The following is a 14,458-nucleotide window of genomic DNA, read 5'->3' as shown; positions in this document are numbered from 1 at the left end:
GATCTCCTGTTATTGGACAGTTAGGTTGCTCCCAATGTTTCGCTATTTTTAATTTATTAAACTCTTTATTAACTCTAATAAAAAAAGAATATAAGTTCTTATGGCCATTTTTTTCACACAGATTCTTACAGTTTATTAGCCTGTATTCCTGGAAATAGACTCTCTTTGCCAGAGAATATGAACATTTGTAGGTTTATGATACGGGTTGCCAGGCTGCCCCCCAGAAAGGTTGTACCAATTCACACTCCCACCCCCAGAGGCAAATGATAGTTTCCAAGTCTTGGCTAACACTGGCTGTTCATTTTTAAAACTCTTTGATTGCTGCATATCTGATATGTTTTTGAAACATCTGCTTTCTCTTGATGAGAGCATCCACTTATTTGGTGCTAATTTGTACACCGTGGTCACCAGTTCCCTGACTAGAGTCCTCGAAAAAGAAATAGCAAAAGTAGTCAAAACCTTTGAATTTCTGGGGGAAAAGGCATATCTGTGAACATTATTATGGGCAGCAGAAGACCTGAACCAGGCAGTAGGTCTGATGGCACATCTTGTTCTCATCTCTAACAACTTTTTAAAGTGATCTCTCTCCAGCAAACACATATGAGCCCTTTCCTGAGACTCGAAATCCTTAACCTTACTCCTGGTGACTCAACAAAGAACGTTCTTTCTACTAGATGTTAAGGGTGCGGTGGATTGATTTCAGCAGAAAACGAAAAGCTACCGTGCGCCTTACTTCTCGTTATGGAAAATACTTTTCTAAAGTCCGATTATTTGCAATTCTCAAGGAATAATCTGTGACCAATTTCTAATTATTAATTTTGTTAATGACACGCCATTCCTACAAGTACTTTGTTTATGAATGGACATCTTTCTCATTTCATACCTATACGATTTTGCTACATTTGGTTAATGATTAAGGCAATAAATTCTCCATTACAACAGTGAATGTATTCTAGTGCTAAATGTAGGCTTCCTAAGTGGTAATGATACTAATAAAAATTCCTATTTGTATGGTACACTATACTTACTATATATAGGACTAAATTAGATCTAACTATATAGTTTATAAGGTAATTTAAAATAACTAAATTTAAGTGGAAGGAGGTGGGCTAGTCATTCCTCCACAGTTTGAGTTTCAACTTAAGAGTGTGTAAACCCCCATGGCCACAACCTAAAATGTAAATTATGTGTACTGAGGCAACTCCCTAATTATTCTAGATTTCAGCCTCAATATATCTTGAAAATAGCAGTATTCTTCTTTAGATCCCTTTATCCAGGATGTTCCTATTAGTCAAAAGCCCTGATATCACACAGAGCCAAAATTCTTGGACCCTATATGTCCCAGGCTCCTGTTAGGAATATTGCAAAGAAATCCACAGCCCAAATCTCTCATTTCCCACAGTTCCAGATAAAGACACAAGTGTTACAGCTTCTTATCCATGAGTTATTTTGGGGAGCCAGTTTTTAGAAACACATTTCTATCAAGGCCATACGATTGTGTCTCATAATTGAAGACATGGCCAGGATTTGTCCCAGCCTTTAAAGGCCACTATAAAGACACATCAACCATCAGAATGCTTGGGAAAATCCCATGTTTCATGAGCCAAGCAACATCATCCAGGCTGCCTCTCACATCTGGAAGTCGAGCAAAGCTTGGCCACCTATTTTTGATTCCGAAAATGTCATTGAGCGCAGCAATGTCAGTCTAGCAAGTAAGCCAGCTTCCCATGATCACTGAAACCTAACCAGTGCTGGCCCAGCTCCTTAAATCAGACAAAGGTTCATATGCATCTCTTCGCCCCTCTGAGCTTTTCCCTATCTAACCCACACTGTAACGACTGTCCACCATAGCAACCATATCAAAGAAGAAACTCAAAATACTCCTCACTTTACCAAAACAGTGAATCCAGCTTAAGTGGATTTTTTTTTGACTCATCAAAACAAGTCACAGCTACCTCCCCCAAGCTTGAGGTAGCAACCCAAAAAGCCTGCTCACTCTCAAAAAGGTCAGTTAAAGAAATATCTTCACTGGCCAAAGAGCAAGATGAAACACCAAGGGAATGCCGATGCCACCTTCAATAACTAGAAGAAGGATTGGAACCAAGGATGAGTCAATGTAACGCCTACCAACTATTGAGTAACTACCTTACTATTTCCTGATGCCTCCTGGATGTACTGGGTGCCGGGGATGCAAAGATAAATAACATCCTCATAGCTTCCCCTCCTCAAATCTTAGCTTCACTAGGAAGAGAAACAATGCAAGTGCGTGATAACAGGGAGGACTAACAGAGCAGGACCAGGAGCTCTCAGGGTGACTCAGCTTTCATCCAGGGCAGCCACAGGCTGGACTGTACACTAACTCCACCAGCAACAAATGACCAGCGAAGTACTGGGGAGCCACTGAAGATGATAGATGTGTGGGATCAGACGTGTCCAAGGAAAACTAACCCGGCAGCAATCCTTAGGGCACACTGAAGGAGAAAACAAGACATCGTGGAAAGGAAGACTGTTAAGGGAACACAGCCACTGGACTCTAAATCAGAGTAGAAGCTGGTGACATCTGGGGACAGCTTACAACACCAACTGCAGAGTTTGTGTCATCCCCGCTCAGGCTCAAAAATTCAGTCGAAGGGCTCAGAACTCACTGAGCTGTCACGCTCGCAGTTATGGCTTTATTCCATGAAAGGCTACAGACTTCAATCAGCCAAGGGAAGGGATGCGTGGACAGAGTCCAGAAAAGTTCCAGTTAGAATTCCAGTTGTCATCGCCCAGCGGAGCTATGGACAGTGCTCACTCTTCCTGGCCAGCAGTGTGTCACAGCCAGGAAAACTCACCTGAGACTTGGGGTGCAGCGTTTTCTTTGAGGCTCAATCACCTAGAATGAGTTGGCCACCCAGTCTTCAGCCCCTCTGGAGGCTGAGCTATGATCACCCGGCCCAAAGCCCCCACCTTATCTGTTCCCCGGTCTCCAAGTCAGCAAAGACACTCTTCTGATTTATCAGATACCATCCCAGGGGCTTAGAGATCACCTCTCAGGAGCCCAAGACAGAGGCTAAATAAACCTCTCTTTGGATAAGATCAATTCTTTACCACAAAGAGCTAAACTGATTGTTTTTAACTTATTTCCATAATATTTACAACTCCACACGTAACGATTTATCTCCATGTTCAAAACGAAAGAAAGGACTCCACCTCCACCTCACCAGTAAAATACTTCCAAACCCCCAACAGAATAATCTCCTTTTGGAAGTCTTGCAGAAAACTCCATCCATCAGGTATGGATTTCCGGGTTTCTTGGAGCTGCACTGCAGTGAGAGAGGCACATTTTGTCTTTTTCCTACTTTCTCCCTGAATTTGGGGGGTTCAGTTAACCTTGAGGCAGTAGCCCCCTGTGGATTGACTGTTGGGGCTGCCTACCTAGTTTAAATGTGTTGATTTTCAAAGCAACTAAAAAGTCTTTAGAGAGTGACAAAAATAACCTACTGTCTTTATGGCTGTAGAAGATACAGGTGATTTAATTAAAAGCTATCAAGCACCGGTTTCTAGATGTTTCCAATATATATGTAAGGATTATCCTCTTACTACCAAAACAACAACAAAAAATCCAAGTCATTTTCCTACTAGATTTAAAAATATAAATGTGTCTTCACATTTGAGAGCCTGGTGACATACCATGTGACCCTAAAAAACACTTAGAATAAGTGAATAGAAATTTGCACTTCCTTTGTCCCACAGAACATAGCATACTTACTAGCACAGACTTCAAAAATCTGCCATAAGCCAGCTGTGTGATCTTGGGCTTGTCATTTTAACCCTCTGGCTCAGCTGCTTTTTCTGTAAAAGAAAAGTGTTGGATGAGATCGTTTCTAAATTTCCTCTGGTTCTCCCTATTCTTCCTCAGAATAAGATAACATTTTGTAAATATAAATGAAGGTTCCTAAAGCAGAGGATAAATAAGAATCCCCTGTGTTTCCAATATTTACCTTTTATAGTCCAAAGGAAGAAATAAACAATGTTTAGGTTAAGTATACAAAATAACTGAATATTTTTCAAAATATACTATGAATTTCTTAGCAAATCCTATGGAACACCTACCATGTACTAATCAGGTGTGTGTGTGTGTGTATATATATATATATATATGAAATATTGATCTATACTTTGTGAATGATCCTGAACAAATGTTCGTTAAATGGAGATCTTACTAATAGCCTGATAAGCACCAAATATGACAGGAAAGAGAATGTGCGGGATTTAGCTTAAAGTTATATGCCTTCAGAACTCAGTGACTTTCTAAACCGATTTTATAATTAGGAGGATATTTTTAGCTTCTTTTTCAATTGGAAGGTTTTATTATGCTCATCTTAATATACGTAATTTCGCTTGAGTATTTTCTGATTTAAAAAAAAAATGAATCTTTTCCCCTTGGTGGAGCAAAGTGTGAAAGTAACAGCTTCCAACTTAGTGTTACATCAAATTTAAGGGCTGGTGAAACCGTCCTAAGAGATAGGTCCTAGTGATTGGCCACACTGTGCTCCAGCTTGCGCCCGGATGAAAGATGAGTAAGACACCAGGTGCCCACCCTGGAGGAGCCCATGGCTTAGTGTAAGGATGGCCCTATTCACAAAGAATTACAGTGCCAGGTAATGCTGCCCATTACTCAGGGGATGGCACCTGGGGAGGGAGGGGCAGGAGTGAGGACTACCAGGGGAGCAGAGGGAATAGCACTTGAAAGCCCAGAGCCTGGAAAACTGTGGTGAAGCTAAAGCCTCAGAGGAGCCAGCTAGGGCAGTGGCCCCAAGGAAGCAGGCATGGAGCCAGATGCTGGTGAAGAGCCTGGTACAGTGCCCGGGGGCTGGTGGTGATGGGACAGCAATGCAGGAATTTAAGCGGGGAAGCAGACCCGTAATTTAGAAAGGAGACAGAGAGAAGGATGGACTGGGGAGAGGTCCAAATGCAGAGGGGCAGGGGTGCTGCTTTGAAGGATCCAGGGGGCTCAGTGAGGCACTGATGAGTGGGGTGAAGGAAGAAGGTTGGGGCCAGCTCTCCGGCTCCGCCCTATCTCCTGCCTGGCTGTTGGGGACAGTGGGGACATGTGAGCACACTAGAATGTGCGGGAGGCATCCAGGCAGGCAGGGCCAGAGAGCAGATGAAAATGCGGAGTTCCAGGGAGGGTTGTGTGGGATCTGCGGAATGGGTTGAGGAAGGAAGGCCTCTGGCTTGGAAAAAGAGAAGACCAGGTGGTTGCCTTGCAAAGAATCAGAGGCCTTCAGAGCAAGACATCAGACCCGTCCAATGTGGCCCTAGAGGGGACCGAGAGTGAAGTGGCGGCTTTAGGCATTGGGACTGGGGCAACTGGAGTACGGTTTCCCAGAGTCAGAGCTGTGGGAGGGCCCGCGGGGTTCTCCGGCTACTACAAGCCTCCCCTCAAGCTGCTTTCCTCCCTCCCGCCTCCCACCGCACCCCAGCTCCCCCGTTACCACGACCTGGGTGTTGGGGATGGCTGGCCAAGGGACCCCACAGAGCCAACCAACTACCCAGTAACTAAGGCCTTCCCACCAGAAGGATCTGCAGCCCCAAAGGAGGAATCTGTGAACTTAAGCGCCCGGTGGTGAAACGTGCGGGGCAAGGTGCGGGGGGAGGGTTTCCACCGCTCTCACCCCGCTCTGCAGGCGCTGGCCCCGCTGTCACCGGGGCCCATGGGGGGGGGGAGGCAGGCTGGCCTCGGCGAAGGACACCGAGGAAAGTCCCCCCAGATTGCCTTGCCAGGCCGATGAGGGCTCACGTTCCGCTCGGGCCCATTACCCGTTTCTGCCGACTTTGGGGGTCAGAAGTGGACTGAACTAGCTAACACGGGGGTGCGGGCCGCCAGGCTCAATGGGACCAGGAAGTTTGGGGAGCTTTGATTCTCCTCTTCCGGCTCCCACACACCCAGCGCCGGCCACCGGGACCTCTGGGTGCCCGAGGGCGGCGAGACCCGCAGGGGAGACGCGCGCCGCCCCCCCCCCCCGCCCCTCCATAGTCTCGGCCAGGAGCTGGGGTGCAGGGTTCCCCTAGGACCGCAGGCTCTACCTTGGGGCCCCTCGGACAGAGGCCCCCCCCGCCCCCCAGGTGAGGACGCGCTCCGCCAGGCTGGGCCCCAGCAGCAGAGGCGGGGGTGGGGTGGGGTGGGGTGGGGTGGGGTGTCCCGGGGCGGGGCGGGGCGGGGATGCGCCCGTGGGCGGGGCGGCGGTCCGAGGGGCGCGGGGCTCGGGGGCACGTGGCCGGTACCTTCCGAGCTCGAGCCTGGGGCCCCTCCCCGCACCGGTCCGCGGGCCGCTCTCCCAGGGCCGGGCGCGGCCGCGGCGGGGTGCAGGGCGCGGGGGCCCGCAGCGCCCGGGGTCCGGGTGGCGCCCAGTCCGGGCTCCCGGCCTCGCCCCCGCCGCGCGCGCCCTCCCGCCTCCCCGTTGCCGTGGCAACCGGAGCCTCCAGGCGCGCGCCCGCCCGCGGGAGCGCCCGGCAGCGGCGGCGGCGGCGGCAGCTCCGGCTCCAGCCGCGCGCGCTGCGACCCGGTCCCGGAGCCCGCCCGTGGCCCGTGGCCCGTGGCCCGCCGCCCGCCGCCCGCCGCCCGTCGCCCGCGGCCCGGCTCCCGCCCCCACGCGGCCCGCGACCCGGCCCCAGCGCCCGCGCGCCGCCGGCCCCCATGGAGCTGCTGGCCGCAGCCTTCAGTGCCGCCTGCGCCGTGGACCACGACAGCTCCACCTCGGACAGCGACGCGCGCGACTCGGCGGCGGGACACCTGCCGGGCAGGTGAGGGCGGGCGGCCGTGCGACCCCCGCGACCCCCGCGCGCCGCGGCCCCGGCCCCGGCCCCCCCCCGCGGCGCGGGTCGTGCAGCCGGAGCGCCCGGGGCGGGGGTGCGCCCTGCTCGGCCGCCGCGGGTCCCGGCCCCGGGCTCCCCCGCCCCCCCCCCCCCCCCGGCGGGCCTGGGGCGCGAGCTCGGATGCGGGGGCGGGGGCCGGGGGCTGGGCTCGGGCGGGCCGTCGGGGCGGCCGGGCGGCGCCGCGGGGAGCCGAGGGCGCGCCAAGTTTCCGACGCCTGCCCGCGAGCTCCCGGGCTCCGAAAACATGAAGGCTTGGGGCGGGCTGGCGTGGGCATGAATCACCGGGTCGCACCCGCTGCGGCGACGAGAAGGGCCTGGGCGGGGGCGGGGGCGGGGGCGGGGGCGCGGGGCCGGGCCGTCCCGGGAGGGTCCGGCGGGCCTGGGCCACCTGTGCCGATGCCCCCGCCGGCGGCCGACGAGTGTCGTTGCTTGGAAATGACCGGCCCTGCCCCTCCTTGCTCTTGGCAGCGAGTCGTCCTCCACCCCGGGAAATGGGGCCACGCCCGAGGAGTGCCCGGCGCTGGCCGACAGCCCCACCACGCTCACCGAGGCCCTGCAGATGATCCACCCCATCCCCGCCGACTCCTGGAGAAACCTCATCGAACAAATAGGTGGGTGTCCCCGGCGGCGGCGGCGCTTCAGCGCGGACCCGGCGGTCCCCCTGCTCCCGAGGTCGTTGCGCTTCCGGGAGCACAGGTATCTGATGTGGCTAAGGAACGTTTTGGGACATATTTGGCTCGAAGTGGCTCCGTAGGTGAGACTGTCACATTTCAATAGTGATGCATAATTGGGCTGCTGCAAATGGATTTCTGTCCGGCTCTGGGAAGAGATGTAGCCGCCCAGCCCTCCGCTGGGGGAGGGCCCGCTGTCCCCTTGTCATCTCAGGGGTGAGGTGCTGCTGGGCCTTGCAGGAGACAGTGCTGCCCGGACCTGGCCTGGCAGGGGCCTGGGGGAAACCTGGAATGACATCAAAGCTTGAGAAAGGCTTCTGCAGAGACCCCGCTCAGGAGGAGGAGGCCTGGGGGACTTTGCACAGTGGAAGGAAGGGCAAAGTAGAGAGGGGGGGGCGGTCCCAGAGGCCCCTGGGTCAGGAAGGCAAGCCTGGTGGTTTCACCTGCTTTTCCAGGAACAAGGCCCCAGGTGTGGGGCACGGCCTGTGTGCGTCTGGCTTCTGCACAGCTGCAGCTAGAGTACGCTGTGAATGCAGAAAGTGGATGGAGAAGGCGTCCCAGGAAGGCGAGCACTTGGATTTTAGGAGTCAGAAATTGCTAATGACAGCAAATTAGTTCCCATCACCGTCACCAGGGTTGGCAGCAAATGGTTAACGTGGGTTTCCATCGTTTGGAAAATCGTACCGGCTGCTTAGAAAATGTTTTTTTGTTCTTTGGTGTTGTCAGAGCTGCAGTTTATTCGTTCAATTAAAATTCTAGGTTCAGAAATGTCCTCTCCTAAATACATCAGCATCGTTTTCTACCACCAGCGTTCAGGCAGCTGCGGGGTGTCTGGAGTGGCAGTGGAGCTTGTGTCGCCCCAGGAGACCCTGCCTTCGGGAGACTCCCGGGGCCGGCCCACTCTTCCCTGGGAAGGGTTTTTCCAGACTGATCCCTGAGAGGAGTCGAGCCCCTGGCACAGCTGAGGGGGTGGAGTGCACCCCGCGTGCTGGGAAGCTGCTGCTGACTCCAGGAATTTTGTCACCGCCAGGCCCCCTGGGTGTCAGGCTGGCTGGTGGCCGTGATAGTGGCAGGTTTTCCTCCTTATTTGCTGGGGTGATGGAGGGGGGCCGATCTGAAAACAAAGAGGCCTCAACACCACCTCTTTCTCCCACCTCCCTGCCACACTCCCTGTCCCTTTGTAGTGAGGAAAACCAGCTCTGCCCTGGCAGACGCTGGAGAGACCTTGACTTCCACCCTCTCGAAAGGGATCTTCTGTGGCTAAAATCCGCGTCATAACTGGGAAGGACGTGGAGTGCAGGCGGAGAGCTCCATGCCTCCTCTCACAGAGGGCTAGGCTCTCGTCAGCAATCCCGGGCATGTGGAGACAGCTCTCCTGGAGGCAGCTGGTCCTGTTAGGCTAGTGGCACAGGCTTCAAGCTGAGAGCCAGGGACCCTGAGCTCTGGTGCACACCCATGCTGGCCCTGGTTCCCCGTGTGGCGAAGCATAGGGACTGACGTGGAGTCTTTTCTCCCCCCTCCAGTAAGTGCTGGTGTAACTGGTGAATATCTTTTTCCGGTTCCTGGGCTGGATCCATAGTAGTGGCTCACCAGCTGTGATGGATGGATGGCAGCACGAGCTGTCAGCACCTTCTCACTTCCCTCGTTGTGGACGTGGGGCCTGTGCTAAGCAGAGTCCTACAACAGCCCCACCTGCTTTCAGCTCTAGGAACGAAGTGAAGCCTTTGCCAGGTTATCAGGAAAGGACTGATTCTGCAAGTCACAGTAGAATTAAGCGGGGAGGAAAGTGGAAACCATGTATGGGTATTTTGTAGACCGCTGTGGTAGGTCCTGCAGTGCCTCCCACTGAGGCCGGAACAGAGTTCCTCCAGGATTGTGCACGACACGGCACACAACCCTGCATGTGGCCACTGTCGTTGTCTCTGAGCTAATAAATGCTTGACGCATACAAGGTGCTCACTAAAAAATAAATGAACCCCCCGCCCCTTAGAAGCTTGTATTTGAATGATTCAAAGAAAAAAAAAAAACAATTCTCTTTAGAAAGTGAGATTTTGAATGACTCCAGGGCTTTGGCAAGAGGAGCCAGGAATTTACCCCTTTTGCAGGGCAGCACAGCCAGCCTGGTACAAAACATTTTAAGTGGGAAAGATGGGAACTGGGTCTTGTATATCTGCATGAATATACTATACCAGGTGCAAGATTTTACTGGTAAAAGTTAATTTTCATATAAAGTTGTGCTTGCTGAATGTATAAAATATGAGATAGGAAAACGTATTAATAGAACAATGAGTATAGACATTTAATTAGTTAACATGTAGCTCCTCAGGTAAGACTACACTATTAATCTGAATTTTAAGACCAATAAAAATAAACGGGCTATGAAAAATGGTTACACAGTGTGTCAGATAACTCTTTGTAGTCACAGTAATTCCAGGAAAACTGGTGTTTAAATTCATATTCTAAATTCTTCAGAAAGAGGTATTCGGAAACTACTTGTCTTGGGAGTCTTTGGCTAAAAGTAACAGAATGTCCAGCCAAAAAAAAAAAAAAGAGAGAGAGAGAGAGAGCTTAAACAATGGCAGTATTTTTTTTTCATTCAGAGGTAGAAAATTCTGGAATTGGTTTAATCAGCCAAGCAGTTACCCACCAGCTCCTTTCCCTCCATCATTCTCAGCATTTGCACTTCATGTCACAAAATGGCTTCCACAGCTCCAGGCATCACAGACAGACACATGTAAAAGCAAAAAAAGAAAAGTTTTTCTTTAAGTGTCTCCTGAGGAGGGACGTCTTTTGGGGAAGCCCCCTCTCTCTCTCTTTTTTTAAGTAGGCTTCACAGTGGGGCTCGAACTCATAATCCTGAGATCAAGACCTGAGCTAAGATCAAGAACCCGATGCTTAACCGACTGGAAAGCACTTCTGAAAGATGTAAAATGTCCCCTTACTCTCCTTAGCCAGGCTGTGTCATGTTCATGCCTAGACCCACCACTGGCAAGAAGGAGGGAAATATCACTGTAGGGTTTGGTTTTCTTTTCCCCCCAAGCGCTTTTGTTAAATTTATTTCCTGGCTTTTGGTATAGACGTGAGCAACGTGTACACTTTGAACCTAGAGATTAGGGCTGAGTGCTTTCTGTAGAGTTATAGGGCAGACGAGGCCAGATTTTAAGGGAAATTTACATTGGAGGTAGACATTTATTTCTAATCTTAAGCCTAATTTCTGTGATTTTTCTCTTGTGAAGGGAGTCCCTAAGGCCAGCCATTATGCTACTGAGAGCTCTCATTATACTTGAGAGCTCTCTAAAGAATATTTTCTTTTTTGTTTGTTTTGTTTTTTTAGAGAAAGTTTTTATTTTTAAAAAAATTTTTAAAAATTCTGATTAGCATACAGTGTAAATATTAGTTGCAGGTGTACAACATAGTGTCACAGTGGGTTTTGGTCAGCCAACATTTTCCCACTTCCCCGAGCGCGGAATGGGTCAGCACCCAAACAAAACCCCTCCCCTGCCAGCTGGGAACACGGGGTGTGAGGGGATAGAGGAGAGGCAGCCAACAGTGTCTACCACAATGTGATTTCAGAATTAATATTTTCAACCCAGCTACCCACAATGCTGATATTTTTGTCTCTTTTCACCATATGTATCACACTGAGATGCTGGAGATAGTAGTTATCCATGATGTGCCGACGATAGCATGTATAAGACATATTTTTGAACCTTCAAAAAGATGCCAAATTGGTTAGACGCTTCGGTGAGGCTTAGAAACTGCATTTTTGTTTCTAAAGTAGGCTCCACACCCAGTATGGGGCTTGAACTCGCGACCCTGAGATCAAGACTCGGATGCTCTGCAGACTGAGCCACCCAGGCGCCCTCAAAGCCGCTTTTTGAAAAGGTGTCCGATTCAGTGACTGTTTGAGTACCTGCTAGGTGGGAGGCTCATTCACATTTTGAAAATCGAATCCAAGTCAACTCGAGGAAACTTGGTTTCGTTTAAACCCCTGTAAACACCGCGCGCCAGAATCACGGGAGACGAGTCGGTTCAAAGTCAGCGCAACAGTTAGGTCTCAGGCTCCCGACTGCACCCGGTTACGCAGTGACGTGAAGCTTCTGTCTTCATAGATCTTCAGTCCGGATTACATTTAACAGAGACTCGGGGCTTTTCTTCCTTCCTTTGTCAGATCATCTTCATTTATATTCTGCTGGAATGGAGCTCGGCAAAATCACAGCATCTTAATTTTTTTATTTTTTTATTTTTATTTTTTTTATTTTTTTAATTTTTTTAATTTTTTTTTTAATGTATTTATGATAGTCACAGAGAGAGAGAGAGAGAGAGATAGAGAGAGGCAGAGACACAGGCAGAGGGAGAAGCAGGCTCCATGCACCGGGAGCCCGACGTGGGATTCGATCCCGGGTCTCCAGGATCGCGCCCTGGGCCAAAGGCAGGCGCCAAACCGCTGCACCACCCAGGGATCCCCCAGCATCTTAATTTTTTAAAGTAAATGCTCCGCTTACCATAGAGGCTTCGTAATCCGGCGTTACGGAGCATGGGAGGCGAGCTCAGGAGTCCCACGGGGCGGACTTACTGGGTTTCCGTGTATGAATATAATTTACCCAGCCGCGTTCAGGACTTCAAAGTTAGTCTGCTCTCCTTCCTTCCTTTGTTTCCTGTTTAGATATATTTAACAATTAGATAAGAAAGGAATAATAGGGTTTGTACTGCATCCTAAGAGAAAGTGCTTTACAAGTGGTACGTTTATCCCAATTAGAATTCTCCTGGGAAAATCATCTTTGTTTTATAGGTGGACTATCAAGGGGCCCCTGACTGCAGGCCGGACCGGAATGTTCGGCTGGCTGCCTCCCGGCCCTCCCCACCTGGATGCCCCTCAGGTGCACCTGGATCTCTCCGCTGCCCCCCATCCCTCAGCTGTACCCTCCTCCTGGGCTCCTTGTCTCCTTGACTGGGGCCACCAGACCCTGTTGCCATGCTGGTCACCTGGCTCTCACTCGTGACCCAGCACCAGGCAGACACCAGGACCCGTCTTGTGCCTTAATACTGTTTCCTGAACCAGGCACGTGGCTCCATCCCGCACCACCACATGCAGTTTGGGCCTCCGTCATCACCCCCTTGGGGAATTAACACAGCATCTCTCTTCCTCTCCACACTCATCCGAAGATGGAGACCGGAGCTGCTTGCTTGAGGTCTCTCGGGGCCTCTCTCTTGCCCACGGGATACTTTGCCGCCTCCATGGCATGGCCGGCAGACATGACCTTAGGGGCCTGACCCCCTCTCCACCCAGTCCCCACCTCCCCTCCTTCTGGGCCGAGACCCCCTCCCCGCTTCCTCCCACCTTGTCCCTGAAGCTTTTCTGCTGGGAAGAGACAGTCCCTCCACCTGGCAGCCAGGATGTCTGAAATCAGGGTTTTCCCTCCGGAGATGCTACATTTGTACTGATTCATATGTACCCCCAAATCTCCTTGGAGACTTAAAATGCATTTATTTTAAGTACAATTGGTCAGGGAAGTAAGCCTGAAACTGTAAAAGCAAAAAAAAAAAAAAAAAAAAAAAAAAGAATGTTCCCCTTTTGAATCCTAAGGCTGATGAAATATCAGTTTCTCCTTCAAAATGAGAATCTACAACTATTCCCATTTCACAAATGAACACGCTCAAGTTTTAATATTGAAGCACTTAAGGCTAGGGAAAGCATCCTGTTGGGATGTTGAAACATAATTGGGGCATTTCCATCAACTGTGCCCCTTGGTTATCAACACATCAAGTTCTAGACTCGAGCTGTCTGCCAAGTATGTGTGGGGAAAGCCACATATTTGTGTGATGAGATTTTTAATGTGTTCAGGGATCTCTTTATTTTTTGGGGGGGAAAAATCTTCCATATGCCGATCATCCCCAAGAAATGAAGACGGTGGCAGTTCCTTGGGCCGGGGAGAGCCCTCTGGGGAGGAAGGCTTTCCTTCCGTTCTCCTAGGCACCGCCCCTGCCCTCGGTGAGAGTACCACGTCTTGACCTAGTGATTTGGAAAGCCATGCCTCTGAAATCTGTCCCTTTTTCTTCAAATCAAATTTGATTTTGTTTTGATTTCAGGGCTCCTGTATCAGGAATACCGAGATAAATCCACGCTCCAAGAAATTGAAACCAGGAGGCAGCAGGATGCAGAGATACACACCAATGCCCATGGCTCCCCGGCCAGCGAGGAGACCCCAGAAGAGGAGGAGGACGAGGAGGAGGAGGAGGACGAGCCGGCAAGCCCGCCCGAGAGGAAGGCTCTGCCCCAGATCTGCCTCCTCAGTAACCCCCACTCGAGATTTAACCTCTGGCAGGACCTGCCCGAGATCCAGAGCAGCGGGGTGCTGGAAATCCTCCAGCCCGAGGAGATCAAGCTGCAGGAGGTAAAGGGCTGCCCAGGGGTGGGAGCTCCGTGCAGAACGGACAGGTGGTTCCATGCACTTGGGGAGGCCTCCTCCGTGAGGGGTCCCCCCGCCCCGCAGGCTCACCAGAACGCTTCCTGGTGGGTTTAGCCATCCAGAACATGCAGGGAAATGCACGTTGTTTCACAGGCACCAAAAACAAAACAGAACAAACAAACCAGCCTCGTTTGCTTCTAGGAGAGCTCAGCCCAGTGCTGGGCGTGCGCAGCGGAGCTGTTTCATCGGGGAGCAAGGTGGCATCCTTTGGGTGCCCGAGGTTGTCGGGTGTTCCCGGGGCGCACGGGAGGGAGCTCGGGGGCCATCTGGCCCACATCCACCGCTTTGCTCCGGAGGCCCTTGAACCCAAGGGTGAGCGGACCGGTGCGGAAACCCAGGGCCTTCCTGTCCTGCTGCACCACATAGATGGTCCAGGCACACCTTGCACATCAGCTAGGCTGAGGCAAAAGCGCCAGGCGGCCTAAGGGTTTATTGCTGGCAGGGAGGGAGGATCCA

The 14,458-nt window shown here is 51.5% G+C and overlaps 2 protein-coding genes across 4 annotated transcripts in view; one reads left to right on the top strand and one right to left on the bottom strand.

Annotated features, from left to right (window-relative positions):
* NEU2 (neuraminidase 2) overlaps window positions 1-6,421 on the bottom strand; it is an 84,547-nt gene extending 78,126 nt beyond the window's left edge. For 2 of the 3 annotated variants that reach the window (XM_077869271.1, XM_077869273.1), the window contains exons 1-2: window positions 6,271-6,421; window positions 3,752-3,834 (exon numbers count right to left, since the gene is read on the bottom strand). The gene's annotated coding sequence lies outside the window, so the exon portion shown is untranslated. The remainder of the gene's footprint in view (window positions 1-3,751; window positions 3,835-6,270) is intronic. The other variant, XM_077869269.1, reaches the window with a different exon arrangement.
* A 207-nt stretch (window positions 6,422-6,628) lies between these two features.
* The window catches only part of NGEF (neuronal guanine nucleotide exchange factor), a 39,496-nt gene continuing 31,666 nt past the window's right edge, over window positions 6,629-14,458 (top strand). The window contains exons 1-3 of the mRNA XM_077869268.1: window positions 6,629-6,789; window positions 7,330-7,472; window positions 13,623-13,927. Coding sequence (XP_077725394.1) covers window positions 6,683-6,789; window positions 7,330-7,472; window positions 13,623-13,927 — 555 coding nt within the window. The 5' untranslated portion in view covers window positions 6,629-6,682. The remainder of the gene's footprint in view (window positions 6,790-7,329; window positions 7,473-13,622; window positions 13,928-14,458) is intronic.

The sequence above is a fragment of the Canis aureus genome, chromosome 24 (assembly GCF_053574225.1).
Source record: "Canis aureus isolate CA01 chromosome 24, VMU_Caureus_v.1.0, whole genome shotgun sequence".
Taxonomy (NCBI): Eukaryota; Metazoa; Chordata; class Mammalia; order Carnivora; family Canidae; genus Canis; species Canis aureus.
Note: the sequence above shows the minus strand (reverse complement) of the source record. Positions and strands in the feature narration are given on the sequence as shown.